At 42.3% G+C, this 18,841-nt stretch overlaps 1 protein-coding gene across 10 annotated transcripts in view; it reads left to right on the top strand.

Annotated features, from left to right (window-relative positions):
* Nucleotides 1-18,554, top strand: part of lilli (AF4/FMR2 family member lilliputian) — a 168,057-nt gene extending 149,503 nt beyond the window's left edge. For 7 of the 10 annotated variants that reach the window (XM_033332185.2, XM_076619359.1, XM_076619358.1 and 4 more), the window contains 11 exons: nucleotides 11,183-11,237; nucleotides 11,439-11,491; nucleotides 11,924-12,440; nucleotides 14,411-15,168; nucleotides 15,305-16,190; nucleotides 16,274-16,413; nucleotides 16,544-16,741; nucleotides 16,799-16,906; nucleotides 16,990-17,086; nucleotides 17,175-17,469; nucleotides 17,562-18,554. In XM_033332185.2, coding sequence (XP_033188076.2) covers nucleotides 11,183-11,237; nucleotides 11,439-11,491; nucleotides 11,924-12,440; nucleotides 14,411-15,168; nucleotides 15,305-16,190; nucleotides 16,274-16,413; nucleotides 16,544-16,741; nucleotides 16,799-16,906; nucleotides 16,990-17,086; nucleotides 17,175-17,469; nucleotides 17,562-17,671 — 3,217 coding nt within the window. In that variant the 3' untranslated portion in view covers nucleotides 17,672-18,554. The remainder of the gene's footprint in view (nucleotides 1-11,182; nucleotides 11,238-11,438; nucleotides 11,492-11,923; nucleotides 12,441-14,410; nucleotides 15,169-15,304; nucleotides 16,191-16,273; nucleotides 16,414-16,543; nucleotides 16,742-16,798; nucleotides 16,907-16,989; nucleotides 17,087-17,174; nucleotides 17,470-17,561) is intronic. The other 3 variants (XM_033332189.2, XM_033332186.2, XM_033332188.2) reach the window with 3 other exon arrangements.
* The last annotated feature ends 287 nt before the right edge of the window (nucleotides 18,555-18,841 follow it).

The raw sequence follows: 18,841 nt of genomic DNA, 5'->3' as shown, positions 1-18,841 counted from the left end.
GGACAAAGTGGAACGACGATGGGTCGCGTTGCTGGATATCGTTTTATTGGCGTTAAATCGAGCCGTGCGGAACGCTGCGCCTAAGCAATTTCACTGGAACAAGCGTGTCGTTATTCAATTTATCTCGAACCTCGTTCTCACGGAATCCAGCCGTTTAAGCAGACGATACACAGACGATGCGCATCGTTGATTATGCGATTCGCGTGGAAACGCGAAATACGCTCGCGTTTCATGCACGCCACTTTCCCGACCCTCCGTACGTCGATTCGTTTGCTCTTAGTGTTTACGTTGTAACTTTTCGCGATTCGAATTCCGATAAACGTGGAATCGATCTACCCGATCCCTTAAGAACCAAGCAATTTCATAATATTTCATCGTTGCGATTATGTACTTTAGTTTCTTTAAATTTCGTTAAATCGTAAAATATAGCTGGAGGAAATAATAGAATCTAAGTGACGATAAAGATATTAATTGGTACGATCTTTGGAATTCCCTTTCACACTGCTGGAAAAACTGAATCCGATAATGTAAATTGATGAATTGAAACATATTGCAATTGCACTGTTGCATTGACGCAACGATGGTCCTCAACGGGTTAACCATTTTGCACTGGATACTTCAAATCACTGTACTTTATGTATTTTACTTGGTAATACATTTCAATTGTCGTTAAAAAATTTTACGACAATCTTATCTAATTATCTAGAACGTTTGACGATTTCACATACTGACGTTTATAACTGACGTTTTCAGACTATTCTAAGGCTCGTATTAACACTTTTCCCGTAAATACGCTTGACAACGTCAATAATTAACAAGAGCTAATTTTTGTTAAATTATAGTTGCTATCCTAAAACGTTTGACTCGTACTTTTGATAATAGGAAATTATTCACAGAGAAAGAATTCTCACAAATTACTTGCAAATAATAGCAATTAATCATCTTTGTCAGAAACGAGTTTCCCTTACTAGAACGAATTACCATGAAACTTTCATTTATTTTCACGCTAGATCTATCTGGCGATCGAGAATGTCATCGTTTTTAACAGATTTCGCTAAAAATTCCTTGGAAAGGGGATGAAAGAGGGATAAGTTAGAATTGCACGATGCAACGATCCCCGTTGAAATAAACGAGTCGCGGTTTCCCGTAAAACCGACCGAGTTTTATTAATAGAAGGGCGGAGGGACAGGTGGGCGGTCGGTTTCGCGCTGATATTGCGAGGACGCAACTTTTTCACCGTCGCGACGTCGCGTCGATCGACGGCGCAGCGTTTGGGGCGTTGGGTACCGTTTGATTTGCAGCGCGCGCGTCTATTTTCGCGGCCGGCACGAAATTAACTCGGTCGTCGACGGACCAGCGACACGCGTGTCACAAACAACGAGAGAATTAAATCCTATCGACTGCTAATTGCAAAAGCAAAGAAGCTCCGCTGCAATTCTCGCTACCTGATTACTTTTAACCGCCGTTTGCCTCGTTGAAACTTCCCAGTAATATAAATTTAGTTTGCTTTCTTGACCATCGATAATTTTAAATTTGATTTTTTCCTCCAACGAATGACGTATTTCCTCCAACTTTTCGCTTTTAACGCGTTAGGTAAATTTCGTGTCTTGTCTCCTATTTCGGCACAGTACGTTGTCATATGCAACTAATAAGTGAATGAAATTGTTCAGGTGCTTTATGAAACATTTAGTATCTAATTTATAGCGCTTTTCTGACGTTGAAAGTATACTGCAAATTTGATGAACGTGACTGTTCTTTTATCTAAATACTTCAGCTATCGTCTATCTCTCGCGTTCGACAGATCCTCTGATTCAACGTAATAAAATTTAAATTTGCGAATATTCATTGTAATCCTCCTAAGATTAAATAAAAGACGAGTACCGGAAGTACGGTTTCGATTGATAGCGTATAGACTTTTAAGATTACTTTAATATAGAACACAAAAGTTTATCATGTTTTTTCCTGTGCTCTTCGAATGTACATACGATATGATTTATTTTGAAAAGAATCGAAAAAGCATGTAGAAAGATAGGAGATCTCTAAAGAAAAGATTATTACATCTAAAAGATCTGTAATTGTATTCACTTAATTCTTGAACATTTATCTTTTTTTTATCAAATAAACAACGTGAACATTTGGACTTGACTTAGATACTGGTATCTTTCTTGACAACTGATTCAGCAGTTGCTGTAATTCAACAACAGTCTCTGAAAATATCGACGATAAATAAGTATTAAAAGTATTGGCGAAACTAAGAAATGTCATATCGTCGTTTAGATAGCACAGCAGCTACGATATGTAGCTTCCACGGCTTCATATCCACTGATATTAGCGAAACGTTTGGGATAAAATTCCTTGCAAACACATCTTACACCTCGAAAACTTTGAACAGTCACGACATTCAAGAATTTCATAACAAAAAGCGGTGGGTGTTTTGTGGCCTGCGTTTGACGCTGGTGGTGAATTCTGAGAAGGTTATCCTACGCGAAAAATTCAATTTCCCCCGGTGTATTGTACGCGGTCGGTCCCGCGATTCTTTTTCATAGGACATAGTCGACGAGATTCGTAGCTTCCTCTGACAATTCTATGGTTCGACGATTAAAGGCTAATCGTTTAATCCTATGTACCTTGGATTCGTCGCGTTCATTGACTCTCTCTACCGCATCGCCTCGAATCTGTCGACTGCATTGATACTCATCCCTTTTCGTGTTGCTTCTAACGATTTAGGCTCGATTTAAACGATTTCTTCTCGCGCGATATCGAGTACAGGATATTAACTTACAAATTAGATCGTCTTGCACAATAATTTCCCAATTAATAATATTGGTAAATGTTTATCGTTATTGAAATCGTATTTATTGGCAGAGAAAGAATAGGTTTTGTGTTCAAAAGTTCAAAAGTTTATTATTGGAAATATTAACTATGAATTTATAACATGTTTGAGAAGCAGCGTCTATGTACTTGATTTTTAATTGATTTTTGTTGATTCACTTAAATTGTTGGAAAGGCCTGTGGAAGCTGTTTCCTATTGCAACGGCCCCTTTGATTGACAATATGACTATCGTGCATGGATACATACTGTATATTTAATATATCCAATTTAACTGGAAAAATGTACAAGATATAAAAATGTTTGAGATGGTAGTTGAGAAAGGGTACAGATCATGCTGACATTTATTCGACCCAGCGCAGGCTCTGAAAAAACCCTGTGAAGGTCACGTTCTAGAGATCTGACCGTGCGTCAATTTTTATCGTTCATCAGCCTGTTCGTGTGTATTTCCCCATGTAATCCATCGTCCTCTTATGACACAAGTAAAATAATTTCCCCGCAAAAATCGCTACTCTTTACCAACACATAACTACTTCTCAAAGCACCTATCGTGAAATCAATTGCTTAAACAACTGCTCGCACCAAAATTATCGTCGACGCGGCTCCTCGTTCGACGTCGTCGGTGTACGCGTGCTTTCCCCCATCGAAAAACGGTCGACAGATGCGTGGTGGCTTCTCGCAGACGGTGTGCTCGCACATGCGGCGTATCCGGAAACTACGTGGTAGGAGGGAATGAAATCGAAGGGTTGGTAGCAAGGACAGAGACGCAAGACGAAGACGCTGAGATAGACGTTCGTGACGCGCAAAGTGAGAAAGGGCGGTCCTGGTTGAGGTGGGAGTAAGGTAGCGTGTGTAGCGACTGCAGCTCGTGGAGGTAACTCGGATGCAGATAGCGTGTAACCAGAAAAGGTAAAGCGGACGAGGGAAAAAGCGAGCAAGGGGTTGAAGGCGAGCCGAAACGAGACACCGATAACCGGTGAAACCGTGTGGAGGATGCGGTGAAGAAGGGGGCTGTGTGGGGGAGGGAGCGGAGAAAAGAGAGACGGAATTGAATCGCGGGTGGAGCAAGGGGAAGTAATAAGGGGTTAAAAAGGGAGCCCAGAGGGGGTTGAGACGCGAGGGGAGGTTTTGGTGACGGAGACGCAACGAGTATATATCTGTGGCGAGGCTTGGATAACGCGTACAGAGGGGGTTAAAAACGAACGAGGAGAGATACGAGAGGAGGAACTGAGCTAGTGGTGCGGGCAGAGAGGCAGGCAGGGAGGTAGTATGCAACGAAAGAGAGACAGAATGAGGCGTCGAAGGACGAAAAGAGACGGGTCGAGTTAAGAGGAGACAGAAGGCTTCGCCGCGACAAGAACGAGAGAGGAAATAGCAGACCGAGAGAGAAATACGTTGGTATACATGCTGGAACTTCCGAAGTTATTCGCAACAGGCAGCTTGCTAGTCTGCCTGGTGAAATTCTACGTGCCACTACCGCTGACTTCGTTCCTTTCTCTCTTCTATCCACTCTGGTCTCTCCCCTCTGTACTTCATCGCCACCTCCAACGATTCCACCTCTCTCACCCTCCATCGTCCTCCATCGGCCTTCTACATCACCGACGACCTCCTTCCATATTTCCTGCGTCTCATCGTCCCTGTTTTAATAGCTAGCAGAACTTACTGTCGCAGTCTGCGACCGCCACCGTCTATAAATGCGCATGGAACGAGGAATGCGATTCCCGTTTTACGAATTGCCTACCAGGCGCATCGCGATCCACGGCTTCGTCCGAGGCGCACTCCTAGCTTTAATTATTACGCAACACGGAAAAGCGCCGCGTGAGCCTCATCGTTCACCTGAAAATCGCTTTCATTGCGATAGTCTACTGTTTCTACGAACTGTTTGTAGTTCTCTCTTGAATTCGCTAGGTCGTCGATTTCGATGATCTCTCTCCCTTATAACGTAATCTTGAGATTACGGATGATCATTATCGAATCTCTTCCGTAAGACGTATGCAGCTTGAAATCTTGTTTAACGTTATTAGAAATCAAAATGATACTTTGTACGCATACTTCATTAAATGTCATTCGTATCAAAGTATAATGTACAAATCTAAATAGACCCGCAGTCCAAAGTATCGTTCAATAATCTAATTGATAATCTTGCCATATCGTGGCTCAAGTTATATTAGCCTAGGTGATTAAATTTATCCTTAGGTGCCAATAATAATTTTCGTCGAATTTATGTGTCGGAGATGAAAGGACATCGAGGCGTCTTCCTTTTGGAATATTGGGAAAACCACCAATACCCTAATCCACACCTTTACTTAAGTACACTTAGCTACATTTAAGTAATAAAACTAAGAAATAGTTGTGCTCAAGGTTTAGGACAATGTTTATGTCTGATATGTTTGGGCTCGAAGTGGCATAACGGGCTACTGAATGTAGCCCGGGTTAAGGGAGGGACGTGTACCCAACAGAAGTATGGAACAATTGTATAGCTCGCCATAGGAACAACGATTGACCCGAGAATCAGGGAGAGAGCTATATAAGGGCAGTTCCACTTGGACATAGATAGTCTATTCCGAGCAGTCCTACTTGCACTTTGAGTGACATCAGGATCGTGTATCATATCGTATTCGTCGTCCCGTTGGCCGTGGATTCGTTATCGAATCTGAGACCACCGTGATTCGTGTCTAATCGCCGCGATTACTCGATAACGTTGTAATACTTACGATTGTGATAGTAAACATTACTCCTATTGTGACAACCATGGCTAACCCTAGCGAAAGTTCGTTAAACGCCCCTAACCCTATTGACGTCAACCCGACACATATCAGGTACGTAAATGTAAAACTAGAATTTTTGTATAGAAAATACACGTTTATGATTAAACGAAAAATGTATGAAAATGATTAAAAATATTTTATTCGAAGTATTGCCCATCGCTAGCTATACATTTTTCCTACCTGTCTGGCAATTGGTGGATGCCACGCCTAAAAAAACTGTCGGTCTTTTGACGCAGATCAGTCATCGAGCCATTTTCGTACATTTTCGTAAGAAGTGAAGTGCCTATCAGAAAGTGCGTGTCCTATCGATGCAAATAAATAGTAATCGGACGGAGCCAAGCCGCGTGTGAAAGTATTTTCCAACTGAACGCTTCAATCGTTTCCTTGACCGGGTTTGCTGTATGTGATGGTGCATTATCATGAAGCAAAATTACTTTGTGTTGCCTTTTTTGATATTCTGGTCGTTTTTCACGCAAAGCTTGATTCAAATCGATCATTTGTTGTCGGTAGCGCTCAGTATCAACGGTTTCGCCAGGTTTTAACAGCTCATAATAGATCACACCCTTCTGGTCCCACCAAACACAGAGCATTGTCTTCCGTCCATAGCGATTTGGTCTTGTAGTCGATGTCGGTTGTTCGTCTGGAGCTACCCATGTTCTTTTACGTTTAGGATTCTCAAAATATATCCACTTTTCATCGCCAGTCACAATTCGGTAGAGAAATGACTTTCTTTTGTATCTGGCGAGCAGCATTTCGCAAGCGGTTTTTCGGTTTTCCTGCTGTCTTTCATTCGGTTCATGTGGAACCGATTTTCCCACCTTCTGGATCTTTCCCATGGCTTTCAAACGTATGGAGACGGCTTGTCGTGTCACGTTTAATTGATCAGCGAGTTGTTGTTGCGTTTGAGCGTCATCCTCATCCAACGATGCTTGCAATTCGCTGTCTTGAAACGTTTTCGGTGGTCTTCAACGTTCTTCGTTCCTCGCGTCAAAATTGCCACTTCTGAATTTTTTAAACCACTCAAAACACTGTGATTTACCAAGAGCATGCTCACCGTAAGCTTCGACGAGCATTCGATGCGATTCTACAGCAGTTTTCTTCAAATGGTAACGGAAAATCAATGCTGTCCGCAAATCGTAGTTTCCAGGCACAAAATTTGACATGTTCAACGCTATTACAAACTATGCTGTTGTGTGAAACTTGTATTGTTCTGAGTCGAAAATGTTTGTGAGAGGTCAACAAAGATTTTTGGCATCAATGACGCACTTTAGTGATAACTACATTATCAGCTAGGGCCATCTATAAGCAAATTCCGGTTTCATACTTACAGACGTGATATATCCACCCTGAACACTCTAAAGATTAAACGGCTCGAACTAATCATTCTTAAAAACTGCAATAAAAAGTTTCTGTAAATCCGCGAAATCACCGTTTTCCTGAGTCGGTGACACGATGCTAGTCCGCTCTCCAACCTGTTTCCGACTCGGTTCCCAACCGTTCGGATTCAGTAATTAGGTAAACTGCGCTCTAAGCGGTTCGTTTGCTTACGTGCTCCTCGCCGTTTACCCGGCTTAATTAATTCTCGCAATGGTGGCACTCTTTGCGGCCGAGATTCATCGAGCGTGTTCCAGGCAGGCAGGAGCACGTGCCGTCGCCAGAGCGGACTGATAGAGACTGGCAGATGAGCTAATGGATAATAGGCGAACACCGACGAACGATTGTTCGCTGGAGCGATCCGAATGGGCGCCTCGTGCCTCTCTTCACGTATACTCGTGCACTTGAATCGCGTTCTACCTCTTTTTAAAATCCTCTCGTCTCGTTCCCGGTAAATGTCTAGCGACGCTTCAATTATCGAGACAATGGACACGCGTGACTCTCTCTTTCTCTCTCTATCTGCCTATCTTCGGAGCCTCGTCCTCCGAACAATGTGGCGTGTCCATTCTGCGTGAATTCCGAGAGAGAATCGATCGGAGGCCCGAGACGAATCTGGTTCGAACGGCCCTGCGATAGAAAATAGATCGTATCCCAGCGATTCGTCGAGAAGACCAAACGTTTAAATCCCAACGAAACCGGATAACCGGATTTCCCGTACGAATAAAATATTCCATTGAACGGCAGCCAGCAAGAGAGAAGGGATCCGAAGAGATTCGCGAGAAATTCCGGTCTCTTTTTCGTTGCCAATTACACGGGGCCGTCGTCAAAGCGTTTAATTCGATGAAAGGACGACCTCGTAATAATGTCATGGACTTTTCTTTTTCATTTTCCCCCGGAAATGATTCGCGCCGGTTCCCAAAGGAGCCGGATATGTCGCTCCCTTTTCGTAACGCGACTACGTCGCCACTGTGTTGTTGGTTCGCTGTTCTCGCGCGTACACGCGGTTGGCCTGTTCCTCGTTGCAAACTCGCGGCGGATCACGCGAGGTTAAAGAAGGTCTGCCTCCCCGGGTTCAGGCAAACAGGTTCTGCTCCTTTTCCGCAATGACGGGGCCGCGTTAACGCGCTGACAAATGGAAATGGATTCCAACCGCGAGTACCGTTTTCCTTCTCGCCTTGCCATCAGCTTCCGACACAATGACTGCTGTTCAAGAACTAGCTCGGCAATGTATCTATGTCCTTGTATCCTCTGTTTTACAATCTCTTTCACTCGCTTCAAACGAACTACGTAGACATTCTTAACACGCATTCTGTCACGTTCGCTCTAAACCTTGAATGGTCATGAACTCTTCTTCCCGATCCATAAACTCGGTCCAACCATGTATCTCTTACTCGAAGTTCAGTTTCTCGTAATAAATAGCCGTCAAAAATTCCTCTTTGTACAATATCGTACGGCAATTTTAGATGAATTTTAAACGAACTCCCGCAGGTTGAATACAATTGTCTAAACGCGAACGTATCTATATGATATTACATTGTCCAAGATAAATTTTGATTTGCGATATCTAGAAAACTCGACAACGTTTCTTGCACCGATGTATTCAGGAAACTCTCCTCTGTCTGCTAGAATTAAATTGGACTTTGTAGCGTGTTTGATTTTCATCGAAACATCTCGTTTTTGATCGAAGCTAGAAACAAGCTATACGAATAGCTTGTACCCACCAAAGTTCCTATAAACAAAGTTTTAAATTTATATTGTCACAAAATGTTCAATTTAATTTCTACAGGCATATATAGTACATGTATATATGCCTTGACTCGCTACCTGGAGCAATTTAAAGCAGCTCGTCCCGATCCTCAGACTATCATATCGTCCCGACACGCGGAACGTTCCCAAGAAGAAGTAAAAGAAGGAGAAGAAGAAGAAGAAGAGAAGAAATCTGCGGAGAATAAGATCGTTGAACTTTGCTAAACGCCAGTTTGTACCTCCCTGGTTCTTTCGCGCTCCGATAGAAGATAAAGCGGCTGTCGTTTCCCGAGGGGGGAGGCGAAGAATCCGTCGAAGGTAACGAACGGCATGGCGTCGAAATTGAAAGGGTTCCCACGAGGTCGCAATCCACGATCGTTAAACCGTGTGTTCGTTCGCCGATTTTGCCACTTTATTCTCCTTTGCTATTCCACCATTTCCAACCCGTAGCTTTCGAAGCTCGTTGTAGTTTCAAAGTCAATCAAAACTTCTAACTGAATCTCGTTTAATAAATCAATAAAATCCAAGGGTGAATGGAATTCCGGTTTGATCTCTCGATTCGACAATTTTCTACTATTCCGTGTGTTGCCTGTTGAGCGAAGGAAGAGAGAATGTGGCACGATAAAACGAAAAGGGTTTTTTCCCCTTTTTTTTCTTTTTGCTTTTTTTTTCGCTAGACGAAAAATTCACGAGAGCAGAGAGAAGACTAAACCCGAGGTTAGGCACGGCTAGTCGGCCATATCCATAGGCATCGACGAGGACGCGCAGGACAGCGTGTTTAGGGTCGATGAACCTTCGTACATCCGCGTTCGGTGCTTCGCGTATACTTTCCCTCTTTATCTCGCAGACCGTGTCTTCTCTCTTTTCTCGTTGCCTCCCCATAGCTACTCTTCTCGCTGCTTTCCATTCCCCCCCTGTTCGCTGCACTTTACCCGTTCTTAGAGTGGCGTCGCCGCCTCTCGCGTGCCTCGCCGATCGAGGGTGAAAGGACCCTCTTCTTTATTTTTCTCCTTCTTTACGCTCGCTGATGCGCGTTTACGATGCTTGACGACGCACTGCTATTGTCGTTCACCGATTCACCGGTTAAATTAGAATGTTGCTACCTTTGGTTACGTACATTGGTATGCAAGTGTCAAACTTCTCGTTCCACGTACATCATGTACGCTGCAATCTACAAGTACGATTCTAAAGTTACTACAGTAATTTTGGGATTTTGCTGCGCATTGTATAAAGCGAGGTATTGTGATCTCACGTCTTTTGTTGTTTCAATACTTTCAATGCATCTGTAGAAATGCATCAAACTTTTATCCATTCTATTTTTTAATGTATAGCATTTCATGTTTTTTACTTTCTCAATTATATTTATAGTTATATTATATTAATTATCTCATACGGGTAACAGTATTTCCATCGCTATGAAACGAAATATTCGTCGTTTATAACAAGAATAATCCAGCGTGCACTAAAACGAAAGTTATAGAAAGTACACGGATATCGGGCTATAAAAATCTACGAATTTTATCTCGTCTTTCGAATATTGCTGCAATTTGTAACATCGTGTAATAGAATATTCTCCGCTTCATACAATGATATGATGTCGTACATTGCATTAGATCGTATAATGGTATGTGTACCACATAATCGAATACTGTACCGATCGGATGTTAATGGAAGTCAAAAGCGAAAGTGTGAGCAGGGAAAGCAAGAAACACGCGGGCTGCTGAGTGACAAAGAAGCCAACGGTGGAGAGGCGAAGTGAAACAGCGGTTTCAGAGATCAATGAACGATTGTTTCCTACCTAAGCCTCTCGCGTCGTTCGTGTTCTACAGGTTGCACCGCGCGTCGGTGAACTCGGCACGCGTTTCTTCTCCGCGTCCGCGTTCTTTTTCTTGTCGATTCTAATCGAAAGTGCTTCGTTCGAAGAGAACCGGCTCGATTCGTTTTTTTTTCGCCTCTGTTTCCACTCTCGACGATTTCGTATAATACGCTGTCGCGATTAACGAGCCTTACTCGGCGAATGAACGATTAACAATCAATTCTATTTAACGTCAGAAATACTAAAATTTCTTTTTCCTTAATTAAAACAGTGGTTAAAATGATTAAACAGTCCGTCAATCTACGTACACAATATTTTATAGATCTGCAACGGTGTATTTCTGGGGATTTGAATAATTTCTTTGGGGAATGCGCGTGAAAGCTTGTTCTTCTTTTAAACAACAATAACTGCAATATAATCTGCCGCTATTCTAAATAAAACACTGAGATATATTTATTTTCTTTAAAAGTCAAAAACTTGGATAATTATATATGTTTATAAAAATAATGATCTTTGCACATTCGCTAATGGATGAAAATGACCCTATTGGATTTCTTTTCTGTATGATGCTTTTGATAAAGTCGTTAATTTCTTTGTTCTTTTATTTTGTGGAATTTTACTGAAAATCTTTGTTCATTCTTGTTACAGTGATTTGGAGCGGGACTTGAGTTTATCCGAGGACAGCGATGATGAGACAAGCAAGGTAATAATATCGTTAAATTATTGAATATCATAATATTCTATTTTGCGGGGTTATTATTGAATTTGTAGTATTTATATTAATTAATTCGTACTTGTAACAATTATTGGATTAAAGATTCGGTTAGAGAGAAACATGGGTGAAGATCGCGATTACAGCGATGTTATACAATTAATTGGTAATCGTTCCGTTTTTCTTCCACAGGAAACGTCATCGCGAACGACAAGGGGAAACAGAAGCCCAGACCTCACGGTCGAGTAAGTATCCCGTTTATCAATACGATCGCTAATTAATACTCCTGTTATACGGTCCCATTATCTCCATCCAAAATTAATGCGCCCACCTATTTATAGCTAATTATCAACTTATTTTATCATCCTACCATGGCGATATACAGGGGCTATATTATTTCTCATCTTGAATTTATTGCTCTCGCTATTTTTACCATATTATTATGTTCAACAACTCAGTCTATTAACGAACAGAACTTCGAATCTAAGTTATATTAAAGATAGAAAAAAAGCAATTTGAAACAACAAGTAATTTCAACTACTTTATTATTTTTTAGTCTAGAAATAACAATAATAAGTTTTAAGTTTAGAACTGACAGTAAATTTTATTTAGTCAGACACAAAGTTGAACGTTTCACGAATTTGTATTTATTAGAAAATTATTACTAATGTTCACAGTTTATCAACACCCCTAATACCAGCGATGACACCAGCCCCGCCACCCCTGGCACCCATGTCACCCATGGGTCCGTCACCGGTGGGTCCTCTCTCACCCACGAGGCAACTGAGTCCAATCAGACCTCCGTCACCGCCGAAGCAGTTGACTCCTGAACAAGTGCTCTCACCTCCACCGGTGAGCCCGTTGCAATCGAAAGGTACTCCAAGCCCAACGACTCATCAAAGGCCACCCAGTCCTTCCGTTCAGGCTCCACAGAGTTCCGGTAGCGCCAGTTCAAGCTCTGATTCCGGCTCTGATTCCGGATCTGACAGCAGCGACGATTCTGAGGATGAAGCCAGCACGCAACCCACCAAAGGCCCTTCCACTCCTCCATCGGTATCACCAAAGAATGAAAATTTGATCGAAGAACCGCCGCCTGCGATCGAGGAATCGAAACCGAGATGGAACCTCAGTTCGTTCTTCAATAAGACCAACATGTCTCACGGGGAACAGAATTCGGAAAACAAGCAAGCTCAGGTATAGTTTTCATCTGTAGTTGACATTTATGTTGGTGTTCTTTGGCCTCTTAACACACATGATGGTTTCGTATTGTGAAAGTGAGAATTCGTTGGAATGACGAACGAACGAGGATCGAGCGGATGACGAATGTTCAACTTAGAGCAGAATTTCTCAATCTTTGTTCAATTCGATCTTTTTTTTCTCAATGAAATAAATTTCGTCTTATTAACCGGGTATAATCACAGAGTTAAGAGTCAACAAAGATAAGTCAATCTCAATTAGGTTGGTCTTAGTCCTTGCGCTTGTATCTGCAACGATATCTTTAGCAGACTTTATCTTTGGTAGACACCAGACACTTACAAAACAGGGGATTTTTCAATAAAGAAAGTATATTTCTAGTTGATTAGCTACCAAGTGATGAGATAACTCGTTTTTGCATGTTGATATAAAGGCAATACATTTATTTGTGGCTGTTCGGCCGTTCGCGGAGAGACGCGACCGCGAGGAAGCGCGTCAACGAGAGTCGTAAATTCCCGTTACGATTATGCAATCGACGCTACGAAATGATCGATCCCCTATTTCGGTTAGGATAATAGAGGTGGTTGAATTGAGTATACACTAAGTTAACAGGTTACAATTTGCAATTTATTCCAACAATTTGTAGACACAGATAGTTACGCTCGGTGCGTATAGATATAAGTTAACTGGCGATTGAACTAAGGATAGAATCCGATCAAGAGATATGACTGAACTAAAGATAGAAAATCAGTCTGGAGGTGTTGACTGATCTAAAGATGTAAAACCAGTGGAGTTCGGTGACGATGCTGTGGCGGAGGAAAGCTAGTGACGGGTGTATCCAGCGCCATCAGATTTGTTCATGACAATTTTGGCTAGGAAAGTGAGGGAAATGATCATTACTTCTGATTGGATAAGAAGAAGGTTGATGGACAAGGAAGGGTCTTAGCCACCCCCGAGATAAAGTTGCTACCGAACGTGAGGAAACCCAACTTTCTCGTATCTTCCCCAAATAGACAATAAATTTAAGGAACACTTGAAATAAAAGATACTTGTTTGGTTTGAAAAACCCTAACTATGACAATGCCAAGACTTATGGCGAGTTCTTAAGATTATTGAGGGTAACGATCCTCCAAAAGTACTTCACAACCTCCAGAGTAAGAAACCCAAAATCTGTAGACTGTAGAGTTTAGAGTATCGATTGAGAGGAGCGTGTTAGGTGGAAATTTGGCTGCACGTGGCAGAAATGTGTGTTGTATATGTTATTTTCCTAAAAGTTCGGTATTATTGAGAACTCGAAGAGTTCTGTAAAAATTGTTGAAGAGGTGAGAGAGTTGTACGAGTTCAGTGAGAGTTCTTGGAAATTGGAGAGTTATCCTGAGAGTTATAGGTATTGCTGCTTGATTTTTATTTCATTGTGAAATCTAGTCTCATCCGTTACAATATTTTTACTATAGTTGGGCTATTTTTAACTTAGTTGATTTCTTTAATTAATGATCTTTACATCGATTCGAGCTACGACATCCTATACCAAAATATGGAAATATGTAAAATATGCATCTAACGACAGCTATGTATCCTCATTTTCATCCTCATTTCCATTATAAAAACGTTTAATCATTTCCACTAGTAAAGCGAAAAAGATGTGCCTGTTAAGAGGTTAAGTGTTTCATGTTTAATTGATATAATTCACAGTGGTTGGTGTTTGGGTGTGTGCGTTAAAACATAATCATAAACTTATATGATACTTGCAAGTTCATAATACATGGAAATACGAAGCATAATCATCTTCTGAAACTTTAACCGAGTTCAGCGTAGTACCTCATCAAACTTTGTCCAACTTCGAGTCCCGCTGTGGTCTTCAATGGACATTCGTAACAGACTGGCTCGTTTTTTGAGTCAGGGCATTCCATCTAAATATATTTTTGCCCACTGGTATCAGGACAGTTACATTAGAGAATTACTTTTTACAGGATTGCAATAGGCGAGAAGGTTCTCCGGCGGCAACGACGGACGCTAGAACGCACAGGGAAAAGGCAGCTCATGATTGGCAGCTCGACGAGGCCCTGAAAAGCACTCGTAACGCCACAATGATCAGTGTGCTGGACAGTGACAGTGATCGTCCCTCGGATCAAGAGAAAAGTCAGCCAGCGGAGGAAAATCAGCCAGAAAAACCAAAAGTGGCGGACACCAGGAAACCAGGTCGACCTCCGGGTCGTCCCAGAAAGCTTACCAACAAGAATACGAAAGGTGGTCATCGGACGCCAGAAGAAAATCTGAAAAATGGTAAACCTCGTAACAGAACGAGAGGAGTGAGTAGTCCCAAGAAGAAGGCGCCTCTTTCGAAACCCACCATAACGACCAGCGATGATGGAAGCGATGACAGGTCACAGGGAGCTTCTAGCGACTCGGATAGCGATCGACCGACCAGGGTGTCACCCGTAGTAGTCCCAATAAACGAAAAGAGATCCAAGTTGAGTGCATCTTCCAGCGAAGATGAACGCCCGCCAAATAGAAAAAACAACTGTGCCTCCGATGATGATAATACACGCTGGAGAAGAATGCCTATCAAAAGGAGTAAACTGGCAGATTCGCCGAAGAAGCAAGAGAAGAGAAAGAGTCCCGCGAAGGCGAAACCTAGAAGGTCCAACTCACGGGTGACCAATGTTGGCGGGTCTGATTCTGATAGCGAGTCTGAGTTGTCCGTGAGAAATCGTATTCAGGTTGCCAGGTAAGTGTCTTATATATTAAGGAACAGGATCTTCTTGCACAATTGAAGGGGTGGTAAATTATTGTGCAAGAGGGCTTGTACGATAAAATTGAATTAAGTAAAAAGATTTAATGAATTTGATTTATTGTGAATATAGAGTACCTCCAAGGCCAAGGGCACCACCGACTAGAGCTACTTCTCCAGAAAATTCAGACAGCGATAACAGCCCAGGTCCGAAGTTACAGGAAGAGGACGCGGGTAACGTACAGGACAAGAAGAAGAGCGACACTCTTCGGAAAGTATTTTCATCTTCTATGGGAGGAGGAAAGGTCGGAGGTAAAGGAGGGAAAGGCGGTAAAGGCGGAGGAAAATGTGGCATCTACGTGGAGGAATACACCTCTGCGAATACACCGACAGGAGGAGACAGTCCGTACAAGAGACCGTCGTCACGGGCATCCAATTTGATTCAGTCTTTCCCACCGCTCACCTACGTGAATGGTGTGCCAAGTTTGCCCTGCAGGATCGACCTGAGCAAACTTCCGCATATATCCCAGTTGTCGAGGGGTCAAGAGTTGAGACAACGCACGGAACTTCCGGACACGAGGCCGTCGTCGAGACAAGCCTCGACGCTGACTTTACAAGCCCCTCGACCGCCTACGCCGGAGGAAGGGGAGATTGTCGATACGCCACCGCCTCAACAAGTAGCCTCCGACACGAGGATTCACGGTGACGTATTGTTGGTCGACGGTGACCTTAAGAATCGCGCTGTGATCAAGGGCGAACTCATATCGGACACGAAGAGTAATTGCGGCATCGGTTTCGGGGCTGGTGTCGTCTGTGCAGGTGCTAGTGGATGTGGTAGTGGTGCGGGTAGCCTGCCCAAGAGGAAACGTAGCCCGAGTTGTAGTTCAGTGTCCAGTTTCGGTACTGTGTGTTCCGCGGAGACTAAAACGAAAGAGTCGGGAGAACACAAAGAGCAGAGGAAGAGAAAGAGGAAACATTCTGATGCCGGATCAGTTACACCTAGGCCATCTTCAAGTCAGGTACTAAATAAATGACATTTTTCATTTCCCATTTCGTTTAATAACGTTCAAGTTTGTTGAACGATGACATTTTTGTTGAACAGCAAAGTGAAATACAACCAACCAACCACGAACGGGAAGAGAAACTTGACACCAGTTTATTACCGCCACCACCTCCGCCTCAACGAGTGTATTATTCCTACTTTAATCCTCAGAATGAAGTTTTGGAGGATCAGGATAGGTGGTAAGTGAATGTTACATTGCCTCGGTTGAAACCACGTGCGCTAAACTTGTGCCGATAGTATGGAACCTGGACATGGTATAGTATGGGATAGTATGGACACCTGAATTGACTTCGTATGTTCACATGCTAGTAGGGACCAGAATCAGTACCTGATGGAAGCGAAGCGGCTAAAGCATAGCGCTGACAAGGAATGCGAACTCACGGCGCAGGGTATGCTTTATCTAGAAGCCGTTCTCTGTTTCCTGCTCACTGGAAATGCCATGGAGGCGGATTCTCTCACGGAGAGGGCATCGTTCACCATGTACAAGGATACACTTAGTCTCATCAAGTGAGTACGTCCCAAAATAACCCTTGGACTAGAACGAAGAGTATCACCTAATTAAAGTTATTTCCGATTTCCACTTGCTCTACTTAGATACATCTCCTCTAAGTTCAAGAGCCAGCAGAGCAACTCGACAGAGAGTAATATACATAACAAGTTGGTCATTCTAAGGTGAGCACGCACTTTGAGCTTTTTCCGTCTATCGTGATTGTACGAGCGTGTTTCAAAACATTGTTGTGTCTCGTTTGTTTTAGTCTCTTTTGTCAATCCCTCATATATTTGAAGCTGTACAGGATGCGCAAATACGAAATCAAAGAGACCCAAAGAATTCTCAATGAGTACCATCAAAAGGTATGTGTGCCGGACTCGAACGCTTCATCATAAAATAACAAGTTATTCGACTATGTAATAAAACTTATATTTACTATCTTATCTTTAGGCTGCTCAGGCAACACCGGTACAAGCAGAAGGACAAGGAACGCCATCTTTATCCCCAACACCATCACCAGCTGGTTCTGTGGGCTCTGTTGGTAGTCAGAGTTCCGGATATAGCAGCGGTGAACTAGCAAATCGGGGAGCTGCTTCGGGTCAACCGCAGGCGGCTCCGTCGTACGTTAGTGTTCCATATATTGTTTATAACGCTATGAATAAGCAAAATTACCAATTTAACCTGCTACTGAACTGTCTCGAACTGTGGGACCAGGCAAACGCTTTGGTGACAGATATGAATAGAGGTGAGTTTCGAGCATTCGATCATTCATATACATATTTCCGTATTTGAGGGATATATAGCTAAAGTGTCTGTATTGTCGTTTTGTACTTGCAGATTTCTTCATCGAGCTGGATGAAAGATTGGGACCCCTCACATTGAGAAGTTCATTGCGTGATCTGGTGCGCTACGTTCAAGCCGGAATAAAGAAGCTTCGAGATCTCTGACCACAGTGGCATAGCCCCAGACCGCCCACCCCTAATTATATTACTTCTCTCCCACAAAACATGGCCACGTACCCAACGATGTACACGTAAAGATATATAAAACGATCTTTGTGGACTTGGAAGACGTACGGAAGATCGACAATCTTGTGATTATAGTAACGTAACGCGCGTTGAGAAAATTGTCGAGCAAGAAAAAAAGCAAAACAGCGGGAGACGTCGAGTATATTCTCAATGATTAAGGACTATTCTGGTGGGGAGCAAGAATTGAAGGTGGTCTGGGGAGCAACGAAGAGACCGTTGTATTCGATATAATTATATTCGAAAGCTCTAATCACTATGTTTCTTCGTTCGGGGGTTCGTGAATGGGCGCCCTGGCATTTTTTAAAACTCCTAGCACCAATTTTATAGTCAATTCAGAGTTATTCGTCTAACAGTGAAAGAAGTTAAAAGAAGAAGGATCAATATGGATCCGTGATCGGTCATAGAGGGAGCCCTTGTATCCTGTGTATAGCACGCGTTACTTATTTTCGAGATGAGAATGGACTGGCAATGTAAACTCGGAGGAGAAAGCGATCAAAACGAAGCAATAGAGGAAACATACGTTCGAAAAAAACGAAGAAAGAAACGAGGGCGAAATACTGGTCCTTATTTTTTTCGGAATAAATCATTTTTGTAAGTTAACAAATGGGGGCGACAAACACAAGGAAAAGAAGCAAATGAACTGCGAAGGAAGGAAATGACGGAGAAGGAATAAGAAGTGCCACAGAAGCGCCCGTGTGTTCTCGCTTTACGGTGCGCCGCAGCCGACGTTACCTGAAGCATGAGTTTCGTCCTGGCGATTCGAATGCGACGAATACACAAGTATATATATATATATATATATATATATAAAAATATATATATATATAAATATATATATATATAAATATATATATATATAAATATATATATATAAATATATATATATATAAATATATATATATAAATATATATATATATGCATATAGTTTATTACCTATATAAATATATAAATAATTATAAATATATAGATACGAATATATTTAATGAAAAGAGAACCAGTGCGCCATGCACGCCGGCGCTCCTTTTTTAGTAAATAAAAAGGAAACAAAAACAAAAGAATATGGCGGTCGTGAGATTCGTGACGGTTAG

Source organism: Bombus vancouverensis, chromosome 6, assembly GCF_051014615.1.
Source record: "Bombus vancouverensis nearcticus chromosome 6, iyBomVanc1_principal, whole genome shotgun sequence".
Lineage (NCBI taxonomy): Eukaryota > Metazoa > Arthropoda > Insecta > Hymenoptera > Apidae > Bombus > Bombus vancouverensis.
Note: the sequence above shows the minus strand (reverse complement) of the source record. Positions and strands in the feature narration are given on the sequence as shown.